The sequence below is a fragment of the Crotalus tigris genome, unplaced genomic scaffold (assembly GCF_016545835.1).
Source record: "Crotalus tigris isolate CLP2741 ecotype Arizona unplaced genomic scaffold, ASM1654583v1 scf7180000017666.379230911805:20528666, whole genome shotgun sequence".
NCBI lineage: Eukaryota > Metazoa > Chordata > Lepidosauria > Squamata > Viperidae > Crotalus > Crotalus tigris.
The window spans coordinates 19,845,812-19,873,013 of NW_024096552.1; the positions used below are offsets into that span (position 1 = coordinate 19,845,812).

Below are 27,202 nucleotides of genomic sequence, written 5' to 3' on the forward strand. Positions count from 1 at the left end.
CAACATGCTTTTCTTGGACAATATTGTTTACCTCACTTCTCATAAAGTGTTGAACCACTACCAGTAAACCATTTAATGATTGTGACCTTTTTACTTGAATGGTGAGTTTTAATTCCAGTAGTTGAAAAAGATTTTAAGAGCTGAAATCACAAAGGGTGATCAAATGCACATCCATAAGAAACCATAATTTTTATAATATGAAATTCTTAATTCTCATGTGTTAAAAAGTTAGTAAATATTGCTACCATTAAAAATAGAACAAGTAGAACTTTCCCCAGTGTTTTTAAACAGACTCATCTCGCAATATAACCAAAGAAGTCTGGTTTACTGTAGAATGGAAGCAATGATACTTAGCCCAAAATAAGCCTAGAATGGACAGATTTGAAATTTAGAGGCCATCCAACTTCAAATCAACTGTGGGTGGCATATATTAAATATAAAAAATGGTAAAACAAAATGGAAAATAATGAAAGCATACCAATAAAAGAAATTTCTATGTGTCCTGAAAAACACACTTCTTCAAACAGAACGAATGTACACAATAGCCAATTATATCAGCCTGCTCAATTGCATGCCTTTTGCATATTCTCAAACTACAACACTGAGCTGTAAAATTCTCAGAGACATACCAGATGGGTTTGGAGAATTACAATTCTCCCAATTTATTTAGAGAACATCACACCTACATTCCAGACTGGAATATGGTAAAACTTATCTTTACACACAGAAGCAGCTGAATCAAAATTTATATTGCTCCAGGGGGGTTGCTAAGCAATTAGATATGTATCCCAAAGATCTCAGTATTATATTTAGAAAGCATTATGGAAAATCAATCTTTAATGTTTCCCCTGCTATTACACGCCTATTGCACGACTTTCATGAATTTCATTTAAAGTGGGTAGTGGGAAACAACTAAAATAGGAAAGGGTAAGAGGATGCTTTATATGTTTCAACTCCCACCACCTGTACTGTGAAAAGCCCACTGGAAAAACAGATGCAGGCTCAGAGAAAATTCCCTCCAAGTCAAACTCTCCTCCTTAATCTACCTGGAACTTTAAAGGGTGCGGGGGGGGGGGGGGAGGGGGAGGGGGGGTAATGTTCTCTTTCCAAACAGCTGCTGTGGAAGTGAACAAAAACCCACCCGACTTCACTAGTGAAGCCAATGAAGAAAACAGATAGGAAAGCATATAGGTTATTACTTTTATCAAGTGAGTGCTCAGCTGGAACCAGAATACACATTGCAATAAATATTTTTATATCATCATCACTTTTATATTGGCTGCAGATATCTTAAAACAGAAATGCTATCACATTCCAGTTGGTAATGTATTTCTCATTCATTGAGGTGTCTGCACCTGTTTCTTGCTCAAAATTCATCTCACAGCTGCTTTCATTGAGCAGATTTCCCCCAGATTTTTCTGATGATTTCTGACAAGCAGAAGTTAGCAAATGTTGGAAGGATGTTTCAAGTTCAATCACTGATATTTTCCAGTAGAGTAGAGGATCTCTATTCCCACCCTGCTTTTCCCACTTTCTGCAAGCTATCAGAATTAGGCTCCAAAATTCCAGATATGGGAATTTTTAGTTTATTTAGTGGTTGCCTGAATTATTGCAATCCAAACATGGGAGATCTAACTACAGTAGCTGTTATTCAATATGTTTGCTGTGTTAGAAAAAAGTAACAAATAGTAATAAAAATGTCAGAGACATCAATAGTTCAAACAAACTTTGAGAAATTAGGATGGGGAAAAGATGGGATCACACAAGCATCATTCTTTTTCCCTCTTGCAGCTGTTGTAAAACACCAGCCAGGAGAAAGCTATAGTCAATATCTATGTAGTATTGTTATAGTATTTCAAGTTATAGTATATAGTAGTTCAGAAAAGAGGAAGTTACTTTACTGTTTTGATCCCATGGAAGGGATGAAGTAAATGAAGTAAATAGATTCCTATTAATTGTGATGGATACTCCTGTCTGATTCCCAGATGCAGATTAGCATCAAAGTACCTTGTGCATTCAATTGTTTCTGTATATTGTTCACATGTATTTCATTATCAATAATTACATATTGTTCACATGTATTTCATTATAAGGATGCTTGTCCACTTTGTATTCCAGTTTTATTCATTAACGTTTATTAATATTTTTAAATTCTTTGAATACTGAACACACATTTATTCAGCCTTTAAAATGGATTAAGGTCCAATTTGCACTATAACTAATTGTTGTAATTTGTATCCCTAGCATATCATATAATCCAACTTTCTTTGAAGTTGATGGCAAAATTCCTATTTATCTAATTAGCTCTCTATTATATCACATTGCATGTAACAGTATATACATAAGGTGACCAACTTTTTTTTACAATGAAAAGGAGGACACAAATAAATAGAAGAAAAAAATATTGTAAAAGCTGACTCGGCCCATGGAAGGTCAACCGCCCGCCGCGCCCCCACCCGCAGCCGCCCCACCAGCACCGCTGCCCTGCAGTGTAGAGTGGGCCCCGCAGCTCCCAAAGCACCAGCCATGCCAGCTCTGGCCCTGGGGGGGCAGCCCACTGTCGACACACTCCGCTTGCAGCCACCCCACCAGCATCACTGCCCACCCTGTGTAGAGAGGGCCTCACGGCTCCCACAGCATGGGGGCAGCCGGCTGCTGCCGCACCTCACACCCTCACCCACAGCACCCCCACTGCCCCTGCCTCTTGCACCCACAGCCATTATTACCCTAGCAGAGCTGAAGATCAAGAGAAATTTACTGCTCCAGTCTCCTCCAGGTATCTTCGGAACTAACTAGGAGATGGTGTAGTTGGGTAGCAGGAGGGGTGCTAAGTTTCTGCCAGCTCACCTTCGCTGCAGACAACTTGCATGTGCAAAGTTTGCCGGCCGGGTGTTTTGGCACGCTCAGCAGCAATTCCTATTTGCTTTCAAAAGCCAATAGGGGGAGTAGCACAGCTGATGTAAAAGTTGAAAAAAAACTATCAAAAAAAGGTGCTGGAACACCATTCTGAGCATTCTATGAGGGAAAAAAAGCCCTGCAGATTAGTCTTCAAATATCAAAAAGGAGGACATGTAGGAGGACACTTTTCAAGGAAGGGCAGAATTTACAAAAGGAGGACTGTCCTCCCTAAAGGAGGACAGTTGGTCATCTTAATATATAACCATTAATTGTAATTAGCAAGCTTTTTATGATAACAGACTGAACTGTTGTAATGCCACAGAGAATGCATAATGACTACTTCTTTTAACTTTTACTAAGCAAGTAAAAGCTCATGCAGATAAGAACAAATCTCACATGTAGCCTAGAAGGCAAAGAGATTGATTTCTGCTCTGAGAAATGGATATGTTGAGTCCATAGATTGTTTAAAAACAATGAGCAGAAAGGTGACACAAGTTATAAAATATAATAAAGGTTGATTGAAAAGAAAGAATGGGAGTGTGAAGACTTGAAGAAGATCTGTATTAAGGATTATAAAGCAAAAGAAAACAGAAGTTGGATGAGGAATTAGCGGAAAAGGGGAAAGGGATATAGGGAAAAACTACACACAAATACCAAGAATCATAGAACAGATGGCACAATAAATCACAAGGTAAATAAAGGGCTGTTGCTATTTTTACCATTGCTATTATACTGCCCTTTCTCCCCAAAGAGTACAGATTTATTCACACAACTTTCAATGCATAATATCACTATGCAACCATTTTAATATCTTGTTAAAATCTAAAAGTAAAATTAATAACTGAAGGATTTGTTTGATTATAGGATAAACGTCTCACAGGTGGATGAAGGAAACACAATATTTTAACTGATGTCTAAAATTTGAAATGTGGGCAGAAAATAGATTTCCCAGTGGAAGGAATTCCATATGTGACAAAAAGAAAAAAAAAAGGAAACTAGACTGGAGAGGTAGAGAGGTAAAGGACTAACAAGTTGATGTGGAATAAATTTATATGTTTCTTTAAAATAGCTAGCTATTTCAGCCATTTTTCTCTTTCTCTTCTTTTGTCTGTATCATACCCAAACATACACGTGCATGCACACACAGACACACAGACACACAGACACACACACACACACAAAGAGAGAGAGAGAGAGAGAGAGAGAGAGAGAGAGAGAGAGAGAGAGAGAGAGAGAGAGAGAGAGAGAGAGAGAGAGAGAGGAGTGCACTCCTCTCACATTTAAAGCGATAATGACATACAGTTGCAAACGAACTGAGAAAATGGAAATTACTTTCAATGTGAAGGAAAGCACATTTGACATTCCTCTTGTTCCAACATTTTCAAGACTCTAATATAATTACAACAGTGAAAAGAGATGCAGATGGCAAGTTAGACTGCACCTTCTATGCAGACAAGAGGACATAGCTGATATGTTGACATTTTGTTCAAGATGTTTTAGATCTAAAATTTGATGCTGATTAGGGACAATCTTTTTCTGATTTTCAGTTAGATTGAAATAATTAGGTTCTGCAAGTCTGCAGAAACTAAGAAACCTTTCCATAGCAAGCGTTCAGAAATCCCTAGGAATATCACAGACCTGTCAAAATTCATATTTCCCAATGCATTTTATATGGTGTTAATGCCTGTACATGGACCAAAAAGTATTCTTACACACATAAGAAGATGGTAATGCATCCAAAAGCAAGGTTGCAAAAATTAAAGGAAGAAAAACGGACAAAATTGCTTATTGAGCAATCAAACTGGATATAGCAAGTTTAAAGAAGTAGCAAATATAATAAATCAGAATCTTAGAAAATAACAGATAATGGGAACTCAGAAGTTGCAAACTGTAAAATTTTTCTACAAGCGCCCTTATTTCTGTTCTGTTCTCCAATATTTCCTATATTCTAGGAAATGATATAATTACAGTGTAAACCAAGATAGCACTGGTATGATTGGATGGAGACAGGAGAGATATTCTGCAATAAAAGTTCTATAATCTTGAAAGTTTTCACACATAAATATTAGCAGAAAGTATTACATGTTGTCAGAAGAGGATTAAAAGTGAAAGATGGGAAAGATAGAGAAACAGCCATATAAAGACATCAGGAATATTGCCTTAGGTAATAAGGAAATACTTCAAAGCACTTGCAAAAATGGAAATGTTATTGAACTATACTAACAGCAAATAAAATACATAATTAATTTGTGGCAAATTAGTGAAATTTGTAGACTTAAAATGCAAGACCCAAAGCAAATAATTGGGACTCAGTGTAGTACTGTACGTACAGGTAGTTCTCAACTTACAACAATTCATTTAGTGACTATTCAAAATTACAATGGCACTGAAAAAAATGACTTAGAACCACTTTTCACACTTACAAATGTTGCAGTATCCCCATGGTCACATGATCAAAATTCAGATAGTTGGCCACTGACTCATATTTATGACAGTTGCAGTATCATGAGATCACCTTTCGGGTCATGTGATCATCTTTTGCAACCTTCTGACAAGCAAAACTAATGGGGAAGCTAGATTCATTTAACAACCTTGTTACTAACTTAACCAGTGCAGTGATTCACTTAACAACTGTAGCAAGAAAGGTTGTAAAATAGAGAAAATTCACTTAACAACAATCTCACTTAGCAACAGAAATTGTGGGCTCAATTGTGATTGTAAGTCAAGAACTACATACAATAGTATTAGGCACTATGAATGAGAAGGGCACTTCTCCAGCAGAATAGTGGGAGACACACCCTTGCAGACAAAGAGATGTATTCATACGTTTCGGAAAGAAAGGAAAAATGATGACTGTATACATATACAAAAGCAATAATGTAATAGATCTCAGATTACTTCCTGCCCTTCTGTTATCTACAGAAATTTCTTATAGTGGTTAGAAAAAAACATTCTAATAAAACTTACCACAGGTCACTGTGAGCTACAAGGACACATTCCTTATGTCTCAATCTGTCTATTAATTCCATCATTTCCATGATTTTCCCGGCAGTCCTCTCCACTTTCGATCTCTTGGAGGGCAACAGATGTGTCTGAAAGGACAGGATTTAACCTTACCCTTTTCTGGAAACAATTGCTGCAAAGACCTAATTCTGGCCAGAAGAGCTAGGCATCCTGAAGTCATATTTCTCAACCAGCCTACCCCTGATGACCATAAGGTAAGCCAATTCCATAGAGTTCTGGAGCTTGTTCTGTAGTTCATTTTGCTTTACATTTTGCACAGTGGCTTTTATCTGCAAGGAATTGTTAGTTACCTGGAAATTCTTCACAGCCATGGGCCATTTTAAATAGCACAAAATCAGAGGCCAGTTGTTTTACAACACTGCTGTTCCTAACTATTCCTGCTCCTCATTTAGGAGCGCTATAGCATTTGAAATCTTATTTATATATTTTGTAACTATACATGCAAGCTTCTTGATATCAACATAGGCGTAGACTGCTAAGGCTGGTGTACCCATAATGAAGATAGTAAGTGACGAGCCCCCAATGATGTACCAGCTTCTGTGCACTTGCTTCGGTTTGAGATGAGCATGCATTTGGTCAACTGATACTGCATGAAATGATGTTAAATGCCCAATTGCAAGGGAACCTCTGAGGCATGGAAGATATGAAAAGAAATATTTTTCCTCACATCTTGGACTGAATCTTCATACAATAAGTGATATATGTTCTGTAAGTTTCCCAGAATCACCCTATTAGGAAGATGGGTAATATATAAATTTAATTAATTAATTAAGCAAAAATATATATTTCTATATTTTTCAATTTAATAACAGGAAAACAAATCAAGTACAATAAAGTCTTAATTTAATTTAATTGACTTTGACTTTTGCATGGACCTATTTTGCCTCAAACAACATACAGACTCATTTCTGTGGAAAAGCATCGTAGACAAGGTTTGCTGCTTCTCCTAAAAATATTCCTGTTATTCTATGGGTGCTTCACTTTGTTTTTCAGATGAACTAAACTCTGTAAGTTTTACTGTTTCAGATAACATATAGAAAGATTCTCATGCAGAAAGAATCTGCTTCCCAGATTCAGTTAATTTGAACACTTTCTTCAAATCAATCAGTTGTCATAATCATAATCATCACCAAAACCCAGTTGCTTTGCAAACACCTATCAGTAATGTACTTTTTTTCCCATGAAGTTATGAGGTGTTCTAGTGCTCAAAATCTCATTTATATTTGATAATATTCAGCTTTAATATACTCCTTCATCCACTTACTTATAAAATATTTTAAATATACTATGACTGAAGAAGAAATGGAAAGGCAGAGATCCTTCTTTAGAGCTTAGAACCAAGAACACAAGTCTGGAGTATTCAGGGTCCAGGTGACACACTTGGCTCTGCTATGGTATTCAGCTATTATTCAGTGAAAGTAGCAGAACTAATGGAATAATATATAACAAATAGTTGGCTTTGGTATTAGTATTATATTTTTACAGCTAGGTACAAAGGAGGAACATATAACATTTTCTGCTTCAGATAGCCAGATAAGATAACAATATAACCAGTTCCCTGTTGGATTGGATCTCAGACACATCTAGACTAGAATTTTGTTCTCACACTGTGTCCAACCAACTTTACATGAAAGCCCACCAGTCTATAGCAGATGCCCCTCAGAGGCAGTCACACTGCCACCAAAGTTAATAAGCACTGGCCCCTATAACTTCCTTGAATTGGCCCAACCCCCCCCCCTTTTTTTTAAGTCAGCATGCTGGTAGCCAGTACAACATGTTGTAAGAACAAATTCCAAAGTTTAATTAATTTTTTATAATAACAATCTTTAGTGCTTCATGAACAGTATGTTGTCTGGGTTCATATATTTAAAACAATCAATGATAATTAATTTCTACAATTAATCAATATGTTGATAATATATTTCTTGATCCTCTCTTCTTCCTGTAATATTCTCCTTTTGTCTACATTAAACAAATATAATTCTTAATATTTTCAGTACAGACCAAGTTGAATATAAACATTTTTAGTATTTATGCATATAATAATATCAACATATAACATGTTTTAATCAGCTTATTTCCATTGTATTTATAAAATTCATCTTATTAAATCATTATATGTCCTGTTTTCAGGATTCTTGTTGAAGCTTAATTTCCCCTCAATATTCAAACCACTCTTATCAGTCATAATTTTCTCAAAATTCATTATGTTTAAATATCCAAACTTTTCATTTAAATAGACCCTCTCAATGTTTTAACATTTCATATATTCTAAAAGAATTATACTACTTATATATCTTATTCCTCTTAACTATAGGGCCCCTTTACAAGCTTTATCTATTCTTTTGGCTATATTCCAACAATATTTAATCCTATAATACACCATCTAATAATCTTTCTGTAGGGCCTCTTTATAACCAAACTTTGTGTTTGTGTGTGTGTGTGTGTGTGTAGGTTTTTGGTTATTCGGGTTTTCTCCTGCGTAAAATTGGAAGTGTGTTGGCGATGTTTCGACGAAGTCCCATTCGTCATCTTCAAGCTGGTGTTTTCGGCTTCATGCTTCTAGGAACAAAGTGTGATCATAGCTGTTTCTTCCTTTTAACTGTCAGTGGGATTATGAACTGATTGGGTGGGAGCTTGGCTGTGTTCTGATTGGGTGGAGGTGTGTTCTGATTGGTTAGAGGCTTGGCTGTGCTCTGATTGGATGGGGGTTAGCTGTGCTCTGATTGGATGGGGGAGTGTTCTGTTTGGGTGGGGGCTTTGTTGTGCTCAGGTTAGTCTGAGTTGCAGGGGGATTTGAGATGGTGATCCCCCTGCAATTCAGACTAACCTGAGCAATGTTGCCAAGACACTTCCAATTTGACATGGGAGAGAACCCAAATAACCAAAGACCTACATACAAACACCCGCGAAAACCTCAGAATACACACACACACACACACACACACAGAGAGAGAGAGAGATGTATGCGTACGCATACGTATACGTATATGTATGTGTGTGAGTGTGTGTGTGTGTGTGTGTATTAACCGTATTCAAACAAATGCTTAGTCATATAATATTCCATCTAATAAGATGAATTACGTCTCTTGACTCCAACTTTGATCTTTTTCTTTTGGCAAGTCACTTTCTAAATCAGTAGATTTGGCTTGCCAGGTTGTATTTTTGTAAGTGTTACTGGGAACAAAAAAGACAAATCAAGTAAGGTATCAGGTTTTTGTCTCCCACATTTTGATGATTCTTCTGACAGTTCTTTAATCTATGTTATTTGTTCTTCTTTTTTACCCTCAGATTTGTTTTGAAGTCCTGGAGGATAGAGCATCTTTTTTGTCTTCTTTATTATAGTAAGGTTTTGCAGATTTTTTTTGTATTAAATTGAAGTTTTCTTCATTTGTAGCTTTTCTATTTAAGTCACTTTCATTTAATTTATATTCTGTTGTCTGATTTGTTTGTTTGTTCATTCTTTGTTGTCATTTTTTCAATGTCATTTAATTATAGGTTTAAGTTAGAGATATGTTCATTTATATTGTCAGACTGATTTCTAATCTCATCATGGTTTGAAACATTTATCATTTGAATCTGTCGCAGCATAGTATATATTTTCCCTGGAATGTAATTGTACTGTCTTGAGTCATTGTTCCTGCAGATCTTTGAAGTTCCAAACTGGTTTCTTCAGGAAAAGGTGTTAGGTATGGTTTTATATTACTTTTAGATAGGTATATAATATCCATTTTATCTCTTCCCTCTAAGTAGTTTTCCATTGGTGTCAAAATCTTTTTAATTAGTTTTATCAAGTCAGTCCATCTTAAAATCCAAACAGCCAAATTTTACGCAGTTCTTGTCTTTATATAATGGTTTTATAATTCAATACGTTTCCAATTGTCAAGGCACCACTGTTTCTAAGCGTCTTGCCAAATTCTGGGTCAGTGCTGCTATAGTTTTCTCTAATCCTCCACCAGATGTCATTGTTCATTTTTCAACTTTTTAAAACAAAGAGTTATTTTTGTTCATATATATATATATATATATATATATATATATATATATATATATGATTTCATCAATGCTTTTTCAGGTATAGAGTTTTAACAATTTTTTTAGCTTTCAAATTTATCCAAACTGTGGTAATGTTTATTCCCCATAAGGGTTTAATTCGCCACTTCAATCTATAGAAGGGTGAAGCAATCCCCCCCCCTTCTCACTTTGGGAAGCTTTTTGCTTCTTGGGGATCTTTTCCATAAAATTAAGTATAAAATAGGAGAGAGAAGATCAAATTCCTCACCCAATTACAAGCACGCTGTTCACTGTTGTGCTGGTTAGTGCCTTTGGACTTTGGCTGCAAGTAGCTTGGGCTGGTCAGTGAGGTATGGCCAGCCTTTCTCCTGTCAGGTTAAAACACTTTCCCTGAACAGAACGAAATGACCGGCATCATTCCAGAGTTATCAGAGCACCCTTTTTTCTTTGTTGCATCTCCCAGGCGACTGAGGCCCATTTAGGGTCCCCTGGCAGGGCAAAACTAGCCACGGGGTACAGAGGTCCGCCATCCCATGATTGGGTGCTACAGCGCAAGACTGGAAATCCCTTGTTCATTCTTATTGCCTTCCTCTGAATCTTTCCTTGATTCACTACAAGTAGTCTTCAGCTTATCACAATCAGGACCACAATTGGGTTTGGAATTGCAATTATAAATCATAGCTGTTGTAAGTCTAGGCACTATGGTGGAATGTGCAAAGTCGCTGGAGGAAGGGGGTCTTTCCAAAGGAGCTAAAAGGCAAATCAGATGGAATCCTTAGAATGGCCAGAGAACTCTGAATGAACCTTTCCTAACCATTTCCCAGGGTATATCTAATAGTTATGTAGATTGTGCTTTAGTCTGGCAACAATAAAGAAACTACTCTTAGAAAATCACTGTGTTATTCTTAGTTCCTTGCATCTGACCCTTGCACATGACCAGACACAACTTTTCAATTGTTTTTACAGTGGTCATTAAGGGAATTACACAACAGTTAACCAAATCTACTCTCCAAAATTCACAATTTTGCTGGAAACTGACAAAAAAAAATCCTAATTGGCAAAGAATAAATCCATCATAAAGCATGGTCATGAGACTGTGAGATGCCATAATATAAGTTGGTTGCCAAGCACCTGAAATGTCAACATGTGATTGAGGTTTGGGCAGCACAGTCTTTTCTGACAGCTGAAAATGCTTCATGGGCCATAAAATACTCTTTCTAAGGCCATCTAAATTTCAAACATTGGGAATGGGATAGCATTTATTATTCCACTTTAGCCTGAGAAATATCTTAGGCTCACCATAATTAAGAATTATGTTGTATATGATATAATGAGGAACTCAGAATGCTGAAAAAGAATAATTCAGTCCGAGATCATAAAGTGGCTATATTGATAGATGAAGTTGCAGAAGAAACAGATGAGTGGAATGATGACAACGGGCATTACAAAGGGATACCTTAGTATTAAAAAAAAACATCCTTTAAAAAGCTTGCAGAAAACTAGTTTTAAAAGAAAGACAGCCCCAGTATAAGGAGTTCCTCCTCCAAAAGAATAGCTACAGGAAGATGAAAACATGGCAGCAACCTAATATCAGCCATACGGCATGAAAAGAAAATGATTTTGCGTTAGCATCTGTAAAAATAGATTTAAGGCAAAAATAGACTGATACTGGTAGAAACAGATGAGAATCCACATGCTTCCTTCGTTTGGATACTGAATTTTTCAGCTCTTGTACAAAAGTCTAGGTCTTCTCATAAGTTATAGTTTTTAAAAAAAGAAATTTGAGCTTTAACACAGAAGCACAAATTAAACCTATAAGTAGGTCTTGGAATATATGCATATATGCCTGATTGAACCACTTCAGTGCCTGATGCTGAAAGCCAGCTTGGTCTGTAATAAGGCCTTCCTCATCATGAATAAGAAGACTGACTATCATGTATTAGCAAGATCTGGATGAATCCGGAAGGGGGATTCCCACCTTGATTTGTGCTGTTGCACTGGCCGAGGCTCCATGGGATGTAGCTATTGTCATCAACACTGAAGGGTTCCAGGAGCATTGCTTTATAACTACTAAATGTGAGGATTTATTTGTGAATTTGAAGATTTGAAGATTCTGCCTCTGTATTGACCCTCTGCTGTGCAGCCATTTTCACATCAAAACTGTTTGTGGACTAGCAGTAGAATTCTCCACGTTCATCATTCTGGGGGGCTTCAAGCTGCCTTCATTAACTTCAGAATTAGAAATAACTTAGAAGTTTATAGAGACTATAGATTTCACCTACATTATTTATGGTCTGATTCACATGGAGTTAAGACCTGGCTTTTATTTCAGTATAATGGGAAGAAAGACTAACTTTGTGTCATGGACTGAACCCTGTCAAAATTGAGTGGCAGAGAGCTTGGGCCCTCTCATATCTAGACCCTCTAATATCATTAACTCTAGACAGGACTAAATTACCCCATTCAGAGTTGATGCAGAATTTGGGGGTCCTTCTGGGCTTCTGCTCAAGAAGTAGATGGCAGTAATGTCCAAGTAGGCCTTTGCACAAATCCATCTTGTACACTAGTTGTGCCCATTCCTAAACAAAGAAATTATTATCATGATCACTAATATCATAGTCATTTGTTAAATAGACTTTTGCATGAGCTTTACATGAATGGCATTTTGCATGCCATTTAAAGGGACTTTTCTTTCTGGCAGTATCTAACCAGCCTGCCAGATTGAATACGGTAGACTCATTCCAAAACTTTTTCCTGAAATGTTACTATCCACTGGCAATTTGGAAATGTGCCTTTTCTATGACTGCTCCTTTCTTATGGAGTACCTTTCCACCTGTTATCTAGCAGGCCCCCACTCTTTTCACTTTCTGTAAGACCATCAGAGGATGACTGTGGTACCATTTCTGGATTGTATTTTATGGCTGATAGTTTAGGGTTTTTATTGTTGTGAGCCATTTTGTGTTGTGTTTTAAGATGGGCAGCCATATAAATTTAATATATAAAGGTACCAGTAGTCTCCTTTAAAACCCTATAAGGAAGTTCAAGACTCTTCATGAAATCAGGCAGAATGGGCATGCAGCATGTCCCCTCAGTGAAGCATCGTCACCTGGTGAAAACTTAGAAGCATATCTTCTTTGTCACATGCCTGACAAACAACTGAGATTCAAACAACTTCAATCCAATTCACATTCTAGAAATCCTTGGAAAATTGGTTATTCCCTCAGGCATTGGAACTACAATATTAGTGGTTATGTGTTTGTTATGTTATTAGAAAAATTCTTTTGGACCTTGTCTAGATTTTTTAAACTATTTTTAACCATGACTAGCACTCGTCTTTACCAAAATACTGTGGCAGTCCAATTTGTCTTCAGATGTTTTGCTTTCATTCCTTTTTTGATTCCATCCATTTCAAAGAATGAGCAACACTTAAATATTTGCTGAATAAGCCTTTCGTCAATATCTGTCTTGCTGCCTGTCACAAGTTCTCCCCACATAACATCTGTACATGGTATGTACATGCGAGGCAATCTATATGGAGGGATGGAGGAGAAATAAAAGAACATCCTCTGTAAAAATGGTCAAAGAATGACTGCTCCCCAGGAAAAACTGAGAAATATCTGAATATCTGAATTATTTTGGGAACAGGGGGCTGTGAGGGGCAGGGGAAATCACCAAGATTTCAGTTGCAAGAAAAGCCACACAAGGACAGAAACACAAATATAGAATGTATGTTAAATTATACCAGACCGCATCTATTACATGGCTGTAAAAGCTGCGTCAGAAAAGCTGAATGAAGAAAAATGTTTTTGTGATACTAGATAAAATGATTGTGAATTCTATGAATAATGGGAAGAAGTCATAATTCAGCACTAGGTGAAATAAAATTAGGCTACTTTCTGGAAGCGCTAATAATAAAGGTAAAGTTCAGATATTTTGGACATATAGTGGAAATCCAAGAATCATTTGGAGAAGACTCTGATCCTTGGAAAAAAAGCAAAGACAAAGATGCCAAAAGTTACCACTGGTAATAGAAGACGTTAATAGATAGACATAAGCAGACATTGACAAAGATTCAAAGAAGCAGACACTGATAACAATCCTGTTGAAGTAATATCCATTTGATCATAAACAGCTCCTTGGAAGACAACCTATCTGACAGCTTGATTTTACTTGATTTATAATATATTTCATGGGGGGAAAATAAGGACATACCCACTACACATTTACTTAATAATGTATCAAGTCATGACTTCAAGCACATGGTTTAGTTTAAAACTTTCCTTCATGGGCATCATCTTAATAATAATAATAATTTTAAAAAACCTCACATTAGTGCAGTACTAGTACCAGTACTAAGAAAAGTCTCCAGATGGACAACTCGGATTTTCTCCCTCAATTGAACTGAAAGCGTGATTATCACATTATTGCTGTTCAGTGCTACATCATGTATATGTATTCTTTTTCCTGCCCTCAGTTTCTGTAGTGAACAAGTTCATTCTCATTTGCAAGTGACAACCTTCCTGGCATTTATAGATTACTATAATATTTTCCCTCAATCTTTTCTTTGACAAGTCCTCTTTTGCCCCCCCCCCCCAAATCCTGGATCTAGTTTGGTGTCCACTATGTTTATAGACCACACCGGATCACCAGGAGTTTTCAAAAATTAAGGTCAGAAATTATGAAATCACTTCCTCCTGCTTCTTTAGCACCCTAGCAAGCAATTAATCTGCACTGCTAATTAATATTTATTTAAGATAAGCAGGTAGGTACAAGTAGTCTTTGACTTAAAACCACAATTGATCCAAAATGTTCTGTTGCTAAGTGAGACAGTTGTTAAGTGAGTTTTGCCTAATTTTACGGCCTTTCTTGCCACTGTGTTAAGTGAATCACTGCAGTTGCTAAGTTAGTAACATGGTTATTAAGTGCATCTGGCTTCCCCATTGACTTTGCTTGTCAGAAGGTCACAAAATGACTCCTAGGACATTGCATCTGTTATAAACATGAACCAATTTCCAAGCATCCAAATTTTGGTCATATGGCCATGGGGATGATGCAACAGTCCTAAGTGTGAAAATTGGTCATAAGTCTCTTTTTTCAGTGCTGTTGTAACTTCAAATGGTCACTAAATGAATAATTGTAAGTTGAGGACTATCTATATTCATAATATTTTTATTGATCCTGAGCTGTATTTCACCACCCCACCCCACTTTCCTTAATTATGTTAATAAGGACACTCTCCCCCCTTCTGAGAGGATGTTTTAAATACATCCGTGTTGTCTCTTTTCCTCATTATTTTTTTCTCAATTTTCCCATATAATAAACAATAGCTTCCTCGTTATTTATCGTTATTCTTGATCATATTTCAGCTCTAATTATCAAACTATTTCTGGGTATTTCAAAATGTATAAAGAATTAGACATTATAAATTAGGCATTATAATTCTAGTTAAAATCGTAATATTTTATTTATCTGCTGCTGGCAGTAAAATTAGATCAGCGATGACAAGAAAATCATGAAGAATCTGCCTTACAAGTTATTGTAAAATTAATAAAAAAATGTAAAGCACTATTTTTCATACACCATGCCCTGCTGCAAATTCCTTGCCTTTAATAAGCATTAAGTTAAATTTGGGTCTTAGCAATAACAATATTAATCCATAATAATTACTTATTTACAGATACCATTTCAGCTTCTGCAAAAGGTAGCAGAAGTTGATTCACTCTTTGTAGAATGCAAAGATTAAAATTAATTTTGATCTAAACATTTTAAAATAGAGAACAATATCAAATCAGCCTTTCTGCCTTTACAGATTTAGCTATTTTTCCTTGAAAAATAGGTTTAAATATAGCAGTTATAATCATAAGTAATTCTCAAGTCTCAAAACTGCACTGATCATGAAATGTTAGTTTTCTCATTAGACATAATTTAACATGCTTTCCAATTTTCTTTTCCTCACAGTATCCATAAGAGTCAGAATTTTACTACGCACAACGCATAGATGAGAGAATGAAACTAAAATTTAGTAACAGAAATTAGTTGTCTCTTGATAGTGAATGTGAAGCTACTGTCACATTTCACTTTGCCCGATCATAGACACAATGAAGTAGGATGTCTCTTCAATGAAATGCAATATGCAGATCAAAAAGTTCACCTATTCTCTCTAACATATTAATACTATTTGCAGTCATGTGTGGGTATTTGCTTGCACATTCTGTAAACAATGTTCTGATAGGGAGGATTGGTACTACACTCTGGAGAAGATAAATGGCTCCTTTCCATATCCTGTATTTCATGCAGAGATTGCCACTGCTGTCCCACTACCTCTCATGCATGTAACAGAAATATTTTATACTATGGAAATGCTTCTCTTATGCTACATAAAATGATTGTGAATTCTGTGGATCAGGAAGAACAAATCGTTTTGCATTAGTTGAAATAAAATTAGGCTGTTTTCTGGAAGTGCTAATAATGAAGCTAAGGCTCAAATATTTTGCACATATAGTGCAAATCCAAGAATCATTAGAGAAGATTGTTTGGAAAAATCAAAGAAAAAGATGTCAATAGAACAGAAGCTTACAAAGATTCAAAGAAGGAGATACTGACAGACAATCCTGGTGAAGTAATATCTATAGAACTGTAGACGCAGGAAAATGACTAGTTTGACCCTCTTTCAAAGTCATCTGGAAAGCAATATATATGCCTCTCTGCTAAGTTCAACATTTAGTGCACTCCTTTCAGTGAGATGCAATGGACTGCAAGCTGTTTCACTTGCTGCTTGCCCTGCTCCCATGTCCCGGATCATCTCTTCTACTTTAGAATGTTGGCCCTGTAACAGTGCCTCAATTTTCTCCATAGATTTCACCTTCCTACATAATTTTTGAATTTCTTCTTTTGCACTCTTTGCTTCTTCTTGTTCCTGTTATAAATATTTCATTTATTTCTTGAGTGTAGAACACAGCATTTCCATGTCAGAAACAGTTTACTGGAGTGATCCTATAGTGGCATTATGTAGATCCAGTGTCGCTCTCAATAAATTTTCAATACATTGACAATTTCATTTTTCTTTCTCTTTCATGGGTAGCTGAGTTTTCACCCTATCTAGTTCATTCTGTAGACTTTCTGCATCCAGTTCTGACTGCTCCTCTAGGGCAACATCAAAAAACAATTTGTTGATTGTTAATATCTTCAGTTCTTTAGGCATTGAATGAGGCAGAGTATTGAAACAGCAACAAGTTTATTAACTCAGAACAGAAGCAGCCCTAAAGACTGCTGCACAGTTATTTATACAGTTAACCTCTAGGTGGCAACCAATAGGTTTAAAGTAACATTTACCCGCCCCAAACCTCATTATCAGCTTGGCTTTCAATAACAGCAATTGTTAAACAATACAGCAATGTAGGTCAGACATTAAGCAAGTGATTTAAAACAGTTGTGGCTAATACATTATACCCTTTCCCCCTAGATGGCTCAAACTCTCAATTGCTGGACATAGTCCTGCAGATATTTAGGCAGCCTTCTTGACCGTTCTGAACGTCTAGAGGTTGCAGGGGTCTCCCGGTCTACCCACTTGCCCGCCCGGCTGGGTAGACCAGGACTCTGAGGTCCAGTGAAGTCAGGTTGACTTGGGTCCCTTTGGCCAGCCAGTTCCAGTTGGCCCAAATGAAAGTCCAATCGTGCAGCAAAGTCTGCAGGGCTGTCCCTCAGTGCAGTTTGCCGGTCCTGTTCAGCGGATACTGTCTGTCTGTCCAGAGGAAGCTCTCCTGCGGCCTTTTCCCCATCTCCTTGAGTAAGAGTTCTGTTGGAGCATGCAAGCTCCTCTGTTGGGCCGCTGTTGCACAGCCCTTGAGTGTGGCCCTCTTGAAAGGCCTGAGCCAGCGACTGGTTCGCTAGCCTTCGATGCAGCTGATCAATGTGCTGGTGAATGACTCGCCCATCTTCCAGGACCATCTCATAAGAGAGTGGTCCCGACACCCTAACAACCACGGCTGCCACCCACAAAGTCCCTTGCCCGTAATTCTGGGTCCAAACCCGGTCACCCACTTGCAAATTTCAAGGTGCCTTTGGCTGAGCAGAGTTCGAAGCAACCCAGTTGGGATGCAGCTTGTCCAGCTTGGTGATCAAACAGTGGCCCCATCTGAGTTCGGCAGGGCTTCTGCCTGTGGCGGTACAGGGAGTTGTGCATTGGCAGAGTAGAAAATCTGCCAGTCTGTGGTGCCAATCCCCTGTGAAATCCATTTTAGTGATTCCTTGGTTGTGCGGACCATGCGTTCCACTTGGCCATTCGAGGCCGGGTGAAAGGGAGCCAACATGGTGTGCCATATTAGATTTGCCCTGAGGAAAGACTGGAAGTTAGAAGCTGTAAACTGAGCCCCATTGTCAGAGACTAACACGTCTGGAAGTCCATGTGTTGCAAAGATTCTACGCAGTTCCTGCATGGTCCTGGCAGTAGTCATAGTAGGGACTGGTGCGACCTCTAACCATTTAGAATGGCTATCTACCACTGTTAGAAACAGCTGTCCCTGAAAGGGCCCAGCAAAATTGATGTGGATTCTTGACCATGGTGTGTGTGTGTCCTCCCATCGGACAGATGCTTGCAGCATCTCTGGTTTGGATTGCTGGCATGTGTAGCAACCATGTACTTAGGCCTCAATGGCTTTATCTAGCCCTGGCCACCAAAGGTAGCTCCTTGCAAGTGCCTTCATCTGGACTATTCCCGGATGACCCTTGTGCAGAGACTGTAGGACCCTGGGCCTTAAAGAGCTTGGAACTATGACCCTACTTCCCCAAAAGATGTACCCCTTATGAGCTGAAAGCTCATCTTTTCTCATGAAGAAACTCTGAAATTCTGGCCCTGGACATTTGTCCAGCCATCCTGTGTGTACCCAGTGTTTTGTCAGCTGCTGTCTCAGCAGCTATGTCCCCAGCATGAAGGGGAGATTCCAGCAAATCCTGGATGGGCCAGGATGCGTGCTGCTGGAGCTGGAGCTGGCTCCACATGTGGCAGGGGCAACCTGCTCAGGCCGTCTGCATGGCCCATTTCCTTGCCCAGTTCGTGAATCATCCTGTAGCTGTAGGCTGATAGGAAGATAGATCACCTCAGCATTCGAGGAGAAGAATCTGTTTCTGTTTGTTTGTGGTGAACAACCCTAGGAGTGGCTTGTGGCCCGTGAAGACTGTGAACTGGCAGCCATACAAGTAGTCATGTAACTTTTTAACTCCAGCCACAATAGCCTAAGCGTAGTTGCGCTCAGTGGATGATAGGGTCCTGGAGTAATACGCAATGGGCTCCTGCCTCCCATCAGCCATTAAGTGGCTTAACACAGCCCCATCCACATACGGGGATGCATCACATGCAATGCAGATATGCAGCTGCTCATTGAAATGAGTGAGAACTGAGTTCAACGACAGCAGTGATTTGACTGCTTGGAAGCTACTCTCATGGACACTGGTCCACTACCACTGAGCTTGTCTATCCAAGAGCCAGTGTAATGGCTCTGCCACTGCGGTCTTGTTTGGGAGGAAGTCATGGTAAAAATTCAAAAGGCCTAGGAAAGCCTGAAACTCTGTCTTTGACTTCGGCCTTGGGGCCTGCTGGATTGCTTTTAATTTGGATTCCGCTGGATGAATGCCTTCGGCATCGATGTGGAAACCAAGGAACTTGGTTGACTCTATCCCAAATCTTGCACTTTTCTTTTTTTAGTTTAAGTCCCTCATCACGGAACTGCTGAAGGATGGCCTTAAGCCATTCAGCCATAATCTCAACCGATTCCCGAGCAATGAGGACATTATAAAATTAGGGGCAAACCCCTGGAATTCCCTTGAGCGTGTGCTCCATCACTCCCTGGAACAGCCCTGGGGCTACACTCACCCCGAACTGTAGGCACTTAACCTTAAAAGTCCCCTATGGGTGACAATAGTCTGGGCTACTGCCGTGACCTTGTCCACGTGCAGTTGTTGATACGCCTGTGCCAAATCTAATTTGACAAACACGCAGCCTCCTTGCAATGATGCCAAAATATGGCTGACAACTGGCACAGGGTACATGTGCTGTTGAAGTGCCTTGTTGTGGGTGCACTTATAGTCAGGGCATATTCACACTTCCCCGTTGGCCTTTCATGGCGTTACTATGGGGGTCTCCCACACCCCACTGTCTATGGGCTGCAATATCCCTTGTTCCACTAGCTTATCCAGCTCTGCATCAATTTTGGGTTTTACCGTGAAAGGCACTCTACGAGGCTTGATCCGTATTGGAGTTAGCATAGTATCAAGCTTGAGGGCGATCGGAGGACCCTTGTACTCCCCTAGACTAGAACTGAAAATATCTGCGAACTCTTGCAGACTGCAGAGAAATCTGCTGCTTGTGTTTGGTGAATGCTGGTTATTTGAATGCCCAATGCATCAAACCAATCAAGCCCTATGAGGCTTGTGCATTGGCCTTCCATCACTATGACTTCTAGTGGCCCCTTGAACCTCTTGAATTCCACCAGCATTATGTCTTTGCCTTTGTCCGCCACTCAGGAGTTTTGGAAGTCTGTGAGTAGTAGATTGGACAGCTGGAGTTTGGCCCATCTGTTGCTATGATGGCATAGGTGCCTAAATGTTCCTTGTGAAATGATGGACATGGCTGAGCCCATGTCCAGTTCCATCTTGCATAGAACTCCCTGAAGCTTGACCTGTAGTCTAAGCTTCTGCTTTAGGGGGTGATACGCTCCTTCAGCTGGAGCAGAACCCTACTTGGTGTTGACCTGGGGCCCCGATACCTCTCCTGAATGCATCTTTTTTTGGGCGGTCCATCTGACAACCTCGGTCTGGTTTGCCACAGGCCCGGCACATTGCAGTTCGGAATCAGCAATCCACACGTTGATGGCGGCCTCTACAGTCCATGCATCTAAGCAACGGAACTGCCTTCCCGGCTGGCTGTGTCCCCTTCTCCAGGTGCTTTCATAGTTGGTCGACTTTGTAGTCTGAGTCAGTGTCTTTCATCCACTCGGCATCCTCGTGGTGGATGGCTTCGGTGCTTGGCACACTTTTGGAGGGTTCAGTACTTTAACGGCCCCTCTGGTGGCTTCATCCGCCATGATCTCCTTCAAGGCCTCTTGTAGTGAGAGAGTCTCCTTAGCGAACAGTTTTTGTTGGAGCTTTCGATTCTGGAGTTTACAGACTAAGCGGCCTCATAGTCTCTCCTCTAGATCTGTGAAATTGCAGACGCTTGACAAAGAGCAGCAATTAATTCTATTGCAGAGTCACCGGGTTGTTGCTCCCACTGCTCAAAAATGTGCCTTCATGCTATAAGAGATAACTTGAGCTTGAAATGGTCTCAGAGTTTTTTTTCAAATCCGCGTAGGTGACTGACTCGAGCGGCATCAGGGCGACCAGTTTCTCTGCAATGTTGAAAGTGGTGGGGCTGCATATGCAGAGGAGTGTTGTGGCCTTCAATCCATCTTCGGTGACCTGGTTGACATGGAGATAATTTTTGACATGGGAAATGTAGGATGCCCATCTCTCCGGGTGAGTTACATTGAATTCTTTGAGCTTCCCGACCTTCGCCATGGTGGTTTGTTTCTTCATTCAATGCCTTGCGCTGCTGGCTTTTGTATAGGCCCTAGGATGGATCCTTAAGGTGTGGTGGTCTCCAGCATGGCTTGCTGGCAGACCAAGGGGGGGAACGTAGTTCCTGTCAGGCTCTGTGCTGACCTCACCCCCTAGTAACTTCAAGCTCTCTCAATGAAGCAGCACATCCCATCCTCGTCGCCACTGTTATATCTTTGGTTTTTTAGGCATTGAATGAGGCAGAGTGTTGAAACAGCAACAAATTTATTAACTCAGAACAGAAACAGCCCTAAAGGCTGCTGCACAGCTATTTATACAGTTAGCCTTTAGGTGGCAACCAATAGATTTAAAGTAACAGTTGCCCGCCCAAACCTCATTATCAGCTTGGAGACAGCCAGTCTGACTTTCAGTAACAGCAACTGTTAAATAATACAGCAATGTAGGTCAGACATTAAGCAAGTGATTTAAAACAGTTGTGGCTAATACATTACATTGATTATGTGTCTTTTTCCAACATGGATTCTGCACTGAGGACAGGTCCAACATGGTGCAGTATCAGACCACTGGATGAGACACAAATGATGGAAAGTATGTCCACAGTGAATAGCTGCAACATCAGTCTTACTGTCAAAGAAATCAGAACAGATGGTACAATGAGCAAGGATAGGCATGATGGTATTAGGTTGCAAAAATCAAATTTGGCTCCTTTCACCTTTTTCCGTCTGGGGATGGAAATCCATTTAGTGCACTCACAAAACAATGCTTACCTGGGAGCATAGCGGGCTTTATTTTTGCAGAAATGTGCAGAGAGCTTTATAAAAGACAACTATTTTATAGTGGTTAATAACTGCCTGCAGTCTGCGCAAGAGTGAGAGAAAGTACTATTTATAGTATATTAAAATAGCAATGAAATGAGTATCAGCTGGAGTGGCAAATATTAAATGCATCAATTGGCTTCTTTTCAAAGATAAGTATCTGGAAATTGTGGTAATGGCGATCTTAACATTAACATTCTTTTTTTAGGTCAGGGTATCTTTCCTTTGTTCTCCTATCCCTTTGGTTCTATTCACGTACACAACAGAAGCTGAGAGGGAAGAAGTGGCAGAACATTGAGCCATGTTGCATGTACATGCTGAGACAACCCAGATTAATTTATAAACTGAAGGAGAACTAAATAAATATTTTTTAGCAGAAACAAAAGATCATTACTTCATATACGTTGGGTGCCTTAGGGGTCAGATGAATTGCACAGAAGACATAATTACTGGGGGAGAAAGTTGCTGCGTTTTAATAAGCTTTGCATAAATACTGTGACAGTTAGCAAAATATATTGTGGATAGATAAAGCAGGCCCCTGGCATAAATAAAACATACTGAATGAAATAAGGGTGTTCCAAAAGCAGAAAAGCATTTGATCAAAGCCTAATAACCTCCCATCAAAATGATTTCATTCCTTTAGTAAAAGCCCATTAAATAGAAGAAAACCTGAAACCAACACTTTGAACTCAGAGAGAAAGAGAGTGAGGAGGAGGAAGAGGGACAGACCTTCTAACTTTGAATAAGACAATCCCTAAAAAGATTTCACATATTGGAATAATAATTACTACATGCATTTAATATTGTAAGGAAATATTGATGCATTTAATATTCCAAGGCTATTTTTAATGCAAGGAGCATTACATTTAGAAAGCACTACAAAAGTAGCAAGAGGGCATACAGCATTGTTGTAATGGATTCTCACACCCTTGCCACTGTAGACTTTTTTTGGTCAAGTAAGCAGTTTTTAAATATCCACACAGACTAAGTTTGTTTATTCATTTTTAGAGGTCAGTTTTCCATTTTAAACTATTGCAGCTCCATTAAAAGCAGTTGTTATTGTACCTGTACAAATAAGGGATTTTGCCCATGTCCACTATACTGTACTATTTGTGTATTCTTTCTGGGAGGTTTTCCTTCTGAACATTCAAAGTATGATGGACAACCAGCCATCCAAATTAGCGTATTTCCAATTGAAGATCATCTCAGTATCTAAATTGTAGTTTCCAATCAGCAATTCTCCACAAAAGAGATATTCTTGTTATTATGCAAATATTTTATTTCATCAAAAGGCAAATCTCTGCCTCTTAATATTTAAATTCCATTTTTTCATCACTAGTTTCCCAACAGCATTCAATCTTTGACGTTTTCTTAAGAACATTTTAGGCCAGTGAAAGAATTCTTGGTTTTCCTTTCTTTAATTGAATGAAATCCCAAAGCAAACTGTTATGTTTTCAGTACAGAGAAGCATGACAGCTCAGCTTAAATACTTTAGAGGAATAATAGTGTCAACTGGATTAAAATCTAGACATGAAAAGAGGTACAAAATGCTGAAAGCAAAGTGTTAGTTCCATCAGAGCTTTATCCTTTTTCCACTAGTAGCAAAGACAGGCTGTATTCATGGGATACAATTAAACGCTGCTTCCTCCTGGTAGGGTGCAATTCAGGTAGATAAGACCTGCTCAATATATTTCTCATACACATTCCCAGCAGGATAGAAAGTCACCGTAGGAAAGTAGCTCTTGATAGAGCCAACTATGTTACAAGCAAGAACTCAGATTCCAGAGTTTGTTAACGAGAGCTATATCCAGTTTAACCAGATCATTAGCCAGATCTTTCTTCAATTTTTCTCCACCACACTCACAAATAACAGTCTTTTCCATCACAACAAAACATAACAGAGGTGCTGCAGAAGGTTAACCTACCACAATTCTTTAACTTATACCATGATGCTTCTCTATGTCCCTGCAGTATCTAGTGCAATGGTTCTCAACCTTTTTAATGCCACGACCCCCAACCGGTCGTAAGTCGAGGACTACTCAACTGGTGCAGCACCGTTTGCAGAATGGGACTTTTGGCAGGCTCAGCAGGGCAGAGACAGCCTGGACAATTCCTATTGGCTTTTGAAAGCCAATAGAATTAGACTCTATTCAAGAAGGTCTATTCTATTGGCTTTCAGAAGCCAATAGAATAAAAGGGAGTAGCACAGCTAAGGAAAAGAGGGGGAAATGGCAGACTGTGTTGTTTGGCAACCCCCGTGAAATGGTCGTTTGACCCCAAATGAGGTCCTGACCCACAGTTTGAGAACCACTGATCTAGTGTCTGAGTTCACTCTCTCAAGTAAAGAACTGATTCTGTGTTCCCTACTGTTTTGGATGTATCCAACTCCCTTAAAGCTCAGATGTAATTACACTAACTTTATTTCTGGTAATACAATCAGTGTTGATAAAGACTATTTCCTTGCTGATAGAAGCACTAGTTTCAACTAAGCACAACTACACAAATCAGCAGCATTGGGGAAGGGGCTCAAATTAGGCAACATAGTTGATCAAAGTCCAAATCCTTTATATATGTATATGATATGAAACAATGTAGGAAAAATGCAAGGCTTCAACTGCAATACTATGAGTGTCATCTTGCCTTTTTCAGACTCCCTGTGGACACAATTTATGCAATTGTATTTGATTTTCAGACATCACTGAAAGTTTAGAACAAAGAAGATCTTAAAATCCAAACTCAGTCCAGGAAATATCATCAAGTCAATTAACATCTCAGCAATTCCAGTCATTAATGCACAGATGGAATAGTGGACTGGATTCAAGCAGAACTAAAAGAAAGATCAGAATAATAAAGACAATGAGTCATGCCCCTTCATCCATACAGTGGTGTTGAATGTCTCTGTATACCAAGGAAAATATATTGCAAGTACACCAGACAGTTGAAGAAGAAAAAAAGTGCATTGAAAGACTATCTGAAGGACAGTGAAGAAATGGTGCTGAAGCTATTGTACCATGAAGGTTTACTGAGGACAGAGAAACTCAAGTGGCCTCCAAGAAAGACCAAATGAGGGATAGAAGAGAAACCTGGCAAGGTAAAATATTACATGGCCAATTTTTTTTTTTTTAAAGACAAAGTAGATAAACAAGACTGGTGATGGCTTAGAGAAGGAAAATTGAAGAAAAAGACTGAGGAGCTGATTCCAGCTGCACAAGAAAGCCTTAAGAATAAATGGTTAGATGCTGCAAGAGATTGCATGGACTATTTAAAAAATGGCATGACAAAGTAGCAACAATAGTAACAACAGCTTCTAATAGCATAATACTGGAAGATCTGCAAGAAATTTCATTTGCTTGCAAGCAATAACCAGCGGGACTACAAAGTAAATAGAGTGATAGAAACTGAAGAAGCCACAGTGCCCTGGGACTTTAGAATTCAGACAAGCACCTGTCACATAACACCTCATGCTTAACAAATAAACAAAAAAAATGAAAGAAAAAAAATCTAGATATACTTGGAGATAACAGAATAGAAGAAAAAGAAGTGGCGAAAATAACAAAATACAAAGACCCAGCAAAAGAAAGCAAGTTTCTGTGTTCTCTTATCTATCACTGCTAAGTTACATGAGCAACAATGTATCAAATTACAGATAAGCAAATGTGACTGACATCTAAAAAAATCATTTGGTAACATGCAATCCCTAGCTGAAAGCTTTTTTAAAAAAAAAGTTTGATGAAATAATAATGGCTGCAGAAAATATTTAGATGCATGTAGCATTAGATAAATTAGATTCACAAAAGGAATGTGATCTGAAAGCAGCAGATTTTCTGGAAATAAATATGGATTTTATAGAAGTAGAACTAACTGAGTCAATTGCACAAGCCTTCTGTAGTTCAAGCCTGCATTTCTTTAAAAGCAGCAGAAACCTGACTTAGTGGAGAAGTGATAAATTGGTTTTTCCTAACAGGATTGAAAAAGATTGAGGAATTAATTTATCATTGCTGTTTTTTTTAAAAAAAATGAATTTTGTATTTTAATTTTTTTTAATAAAATAAAAAAAGAACCTCAAATGAAAAGACTAAAGGACAAAAGACATTATTCCTGATAAATGTTGAATAACTGAAAAGATAGATAATAACAAAAAGCAGCCAAAATATGTTTCATTGACTATAAAGAGGTTTCATACCAACCTGTGCTGAGGAAAGTGGGAATCCAAGAATCTCCCATTACCCTCATGCAAACCCCACATACAGGACAGGAATCCCAAATTCAAATAGAATAGGGCAAAACAGGCTAGCTCCAGGTAAACAAACTGTCCTTCAACATTCAACATTCATTCAATGTGTGTGTGTGTATGTTTGTGTGTGTATATATGTGTGTGAAACTTGCAGTACTTTGATACCTCAACATGCAAATGATTTGCAAGCTCTAATAATAAAAATCAGGGAGAAAGATGAAAAATAGAACTTTGCTCAGAGCAAATTTCTTATCATATTTTAAGGACTCCGGTAGCCTTTACTCTTATTGCATGTGATAATTTTTTGCTCCTCCACTTGGTCAAGTTTCCTATTTTCTTAATAATTGCTTCTTATGGGGGAAAGAGAATCTATGTTTCATACTGTTCCTTTCTCAAGTCAACTTTTAAAAACCATTGTTGACTGCTTTAGTACTTTAGTTAGATCAGACATATGCTCCTATTGTATTACATTCATTCATTTGCATTTCCAGACATTTTAAAGAAAGTCTTTTTAGCAAAAGGGTATGAACAAAGGAAAGATAGAAGTCTTATAAAAGAATAAAATAGCAAACTAGAAATAAATAAGGGATCTAGAATGTCATGGAGATTACTATTTCCCAATATATCAGTAATTTTGTATTAATTATAAAGTATATTATGATTTTAG

General features: G+C 38.5%; 1 protein-coding gene and 1 pseudogene across 1 annotated transcript in view; one reads left to right on the forward strand and one right to left on the reverse strand.

Annotated features, from left to right (window-relative positions):
• Positions 1-11,397, forward strand: part of LOC120305055 (uncharacterized protein K02A2.6-like) — a gene marked incomplete at its 5' end in the record, with an annotated part of 67,224 nt that extends 55,827 nt beyond the window's left edge. The window contains one exon of the mRNA XM_039336361.1: positions 11,280-11,397. Coding sequence (XP_039192295.1) covers positions 11,280-11,397 — 118 coding nt within the window. The remainder of the gene's footprint in view (positions 1-11,279) is intronic.
• Positions 11,398-16,656: 5,259 nt separating this feature from the next.
• Positions 16,657-22,157, reverse strand: LOC120305056 (annotated as a pseudogene).
• Positions 22,158-27,202: the final 5,045 nt, after the last annotated feature.